This window comes from Colobus angolensis, unplaced genomic scaffold (assembly GCF_000951035.1).
Source record: "Colobus angolensis palliatus isolate OR3802 unplaced genomic scaffold, Cang.pa_1.0 Scaffold66, whole genome shotgun sequence".
Taxonomy (NCBI): Eukaryota; Metazoa; Chordata; class Mammalia; order Primates; family Cercopithecidae; genus Colobus; species Colobus angolensis.
Genome location: NW_012120265.1, coordinates 3,403,531 through 3,407,042, shown reverse-complemented (window position 1 = coordinate 3,407,042; position 3,512 = coordinate 3,403,531). Strand labels below are relative to the sequence as shown.

General features: G+C 54.4%; 1 protein-coding gene across 3 annotated transcripts in view; it reads left to right on the top strand.

Annotated features, from left to right (window-relative positions):
• The window catches only part of MEF2BNB (MEF2B neighbor), a 46,944-nt gene that overhangs the window by 15,612 nt on the left and 27,820 nt on the right, over positions 1–3,512 (top strand). For all 3 annotated transcript variants that reach the window (XM_011925863.1, XM_011925862.1, XM_011925864.1), the window contains 2 exons: positions 702–814; positions 1,606–1,670. In XM_011925863.1, coding sequence (XP_011781253.1) covers positions 702–814; positions 1,606–1,670 — 178 coding nt within the window. The remainder of the gene's footprint in view (positions 1–701; positions 815–1,605; positions 1,671–3,512) is intronic.

Here is a 3,512-nt window from a genome sequence, read left to right as displayed (position 1 = left end):
GCATGCCTGTAATCCCAGCTACTCAGGAGGCTGAGGCAGGAGAATCACTTGAACCAGGGAGTCGGAGATTGTGGTGATCTGAGATTGCACCACTGTACTCCAGCCTGATGACAGAGCAAGACTCTCAAAAAAAAAAAAGTTTACTCCTTATGAACTCATCACTCACTATGTCCTCTCATTAATGTCCCCTTTTTAAAATTTTTTATTTTTTTATGTTTTTTTGAGATGGATTTTTGCTCTTGTTGCCCAGGCTGGAATGCAATGGCATGACCTCAGCTCACTGCAACCTCCACCTCCCAGATTCAAGTGATTCTCCTGCCTCAGCCTCCAGAGTAGCTGGGACTACAGGTACCGGCCATCATGCCTGGCTAATTTTTGTATTTTTAGTAGAGATGAGTTTTACCATGTTGGCCTGTCTGGTCTTGAACTCCTGACCTCAGGTGATCTGCCCACCTCAGCCTCCAAAGTGCTAGGATTACAGGCGTGAGCCACCACACCCGGCCTCATTAATGTCCTCTTGAGTGAGCCGTGCCATGACCACTTTCTCCAGACTGTCATGGGCCAGGGGTAACCTAGCTGCTGAGGGATATACCAGATGCCCCCTTTGCTCTGGCTGGACTCAACACTTGAGCAATGAGGAGGCTGATGCTTTGTCTCCCCACACCCGCCCCACCCCTACCACCTGTGGACCCTGTATCCAGTCACGGACAAGTTCACTGAGAGCGTCTACGTCCTGGCCAACGAGCCGTCCGTGGCCCTGTACCGGCTGCAGGAGCACGTGCGTCGCTCCCTCCCCGAGCTGGCCCAGCACAAGGTGAGCTGGGGCCTGCTGGGAGGAGCAAGGGCTGTCGGGGCAGGAGTCAAGGCTGGGACACCAATAAGGAGGCATGTGGTGGCAGAGCCAGGTCAGAGGCGTGGTGGACAGATCTGGGGTAGATTCTGAAGGAGGTGGCAAGATGTATGTATTATTAGTTCATTCTCTTGCTGCTATAAGGACATACCCAAGACTGGGTAATTTATAAAGAGATTTAATTGACTCACTGTTCAACAGGGCTGGGGAGGCCTCAGGAAACTTACAATCATGGCAAAAGGGGAAGCAAACATGTACTTCCTCACATGGCAGCAGGAGAAGTATGAGTGCCCCGTGAAGGGGGAGGCCCCTTTTTAAAACCACAAGATCTCGTGAGAACTCACTTACCAGGAGAACAGGATGAGGGGAACTGCCTGTATGATTCAGTTATCTCCACCTGGTCCCTCACAACACACGGGGATTATGGGAACTGCAATTCAAGGTGAGATTTGGGTGGGGACACAGCCAAACTGTTCTATTCTGTAACAGTTATGACCTGCATAGCAAGGAGGCAGCCGTCTGATGATCTAAGGGAAGGGTGTGCCAGGCAGGGGGAACAGCCTGTGCAAAGGCCCTGAGGCATAGTGGCCAGGTGTTCACAGAAAGCCCAGACCTGTGAGGGAAGGGAATTGCAGGAGGAAAGTTCTCTGCATCCACCATGAGGGCTCAGGGGAGCCCCAACCAAGAGAGCTGGAAGGAAGGCCCTCTAGATGGGGGTGGCCTCCCTTGCCAAACATCTCCTGCGCCCCCTACAGGCAGACATGCAGCGTTGGGAGGAGCAGAGCCAGGGAGCCATCTACACTGTGGAATACGCCTGCAGGTGAGCGCCACAGCCTCTCCGCTGCAGGGTCACTTTCTGCTGCTCTGGCCTCCTGGGCTTTCAGGGGCATCCCAGCCATCTGCCCAGTAAGCCCCACCCTGCCAAGCCTACCCGAGTGGGTGTATGGAGTCTGTACCACGATTAACCTGGCCAGGGCCCCCGGTGGGTGTCTTCCCTGTACTCCCCAGCTGCCACAGAAGAGAGGGATAAGGATTCTAGAAGATGCTTCCGGGGACCAGCATTTCTGTCCCACAGCCAGGACCACAGATGGGCCGGTGGGGTAGATGGCAGCCAGGGGGAAGCCCAAAGCACAGATAAGGCTGTTTATTTTTAAATTTTTTTTGAGACAAGAGTCTCTGTCACCTAGGCTGGAGTGCAGTGGTGCGATCTCAGCTTACTGCAACGTCCGCCTCTCAGGTCCAAGCAGTTCTCCCGCTTCAGCCTCCCGAGTAGCTGGGACTACAGGCGCCTGCCAACTCGCCCGGCTAGTTTTTTTGTATTTTTAGCAGAGATGGGGTTTCGCCATGTTGGCCAGGCTGGTCTCGAACTCCTGACCTCAGGTGATCCACCTGCCTCAGCCTCCAGAGTAGCTGGGACTACAGGTGCCCCGCCACCTCGCCCGGCTAATTTTTGGTATTTTTTAGTAGAGACGGGGTTTCACCGTGTTAGCCAGGATGGTCTTGATCTCCCGACCTCGTGATCCGCCCGTATTGGCCTCCCAAAGTGCTGGGATTACAGGCTTGAGCCACCGCGCCCGGCCCCCATGGGAGAGTTTAAAGCAAGGGTGGGAATAGATGATTTGTTCATTTGGAGTTCACCTCATCTGCTGCATGGAGATTGGACTACTGGCAGGAGGGGAAGCAGGGAGACCAGGGAGAGGGTGGGTCTGGCATCCAGGCAAAAGATGGCCGTTCCTGGCTGTGCCTGGACCCATGCGGGCAGTGTGGTATAATAGTGAGAACAGGTGAAACTAGAACCATCAGGATCTGCCCAAGGATGGGACAGGAAAGGCGGGCCCTGCTCGTTGGCTGGGAATGCCATTGTTGAAGCAGACCCTGTAATGAGGATTTGTGTGCAATTAATTTATCAGGGCCGGGCGTGGTGATTCACTCCTATAATCCTAGCACTTCGGGAGGCCGAGGTGGGCAGATCACTTGAGGTCAGGAGTTCGAGACCAGCCTGGCCAACACGGTGTAACACCGTCTCAACTAAAAATACAAAAATCAGCCAGGCGTGGTGGCGGGTGCCTGTAATCGCAGCTACTCAGGAGGTTGAGGCAGGAGAATCGTCTGAACCCAGGAGGTGGAGGTTGCAGTGAGCCAAGATTGTGCCACTGCACTCCAGCCTGGACAACAGAGCAAGACTCTGTCTCAAAAAAAAAAAAAATTTTTCATCAGGAGACATCTGCAGGGGAGAAGGGGAAACAGGGCACGGCTGGCTGGTGAGGAGGCTGAGTGAGGGGCACCTCAGGTAAAATCTGCAGAGGGAGGCCTCAGCCTGGGCCTGCACAGGAGCCCAGAAGGTTAAGTTAGGCTCCAGGTTGTTCCAGTGCCCAGCGAGGGACACAGGTTTTCATATCCCTCACTGGTGAGTGGCGGCTGAGGGCCTCCTGGGATGTGAACTTCCAGGCACTTTCGGGTCCTGTGGGCATGCTCTGAAGAAGAGTCCCAGGTGTGGTCATGGGGGTAAAAAGAATGCCGGGAAGTGCAGTAGGCAGCAGTGTCCACTACCAGTGGGTTTGAGAGGGAAAGATGAGAAGAGTTCACTGGGGTCTGTGCACAGTGGCTCATGCCTATAATCCCAGCACTTTGGGAGGCCGAGGCAGGAGGATCACTTGAGACC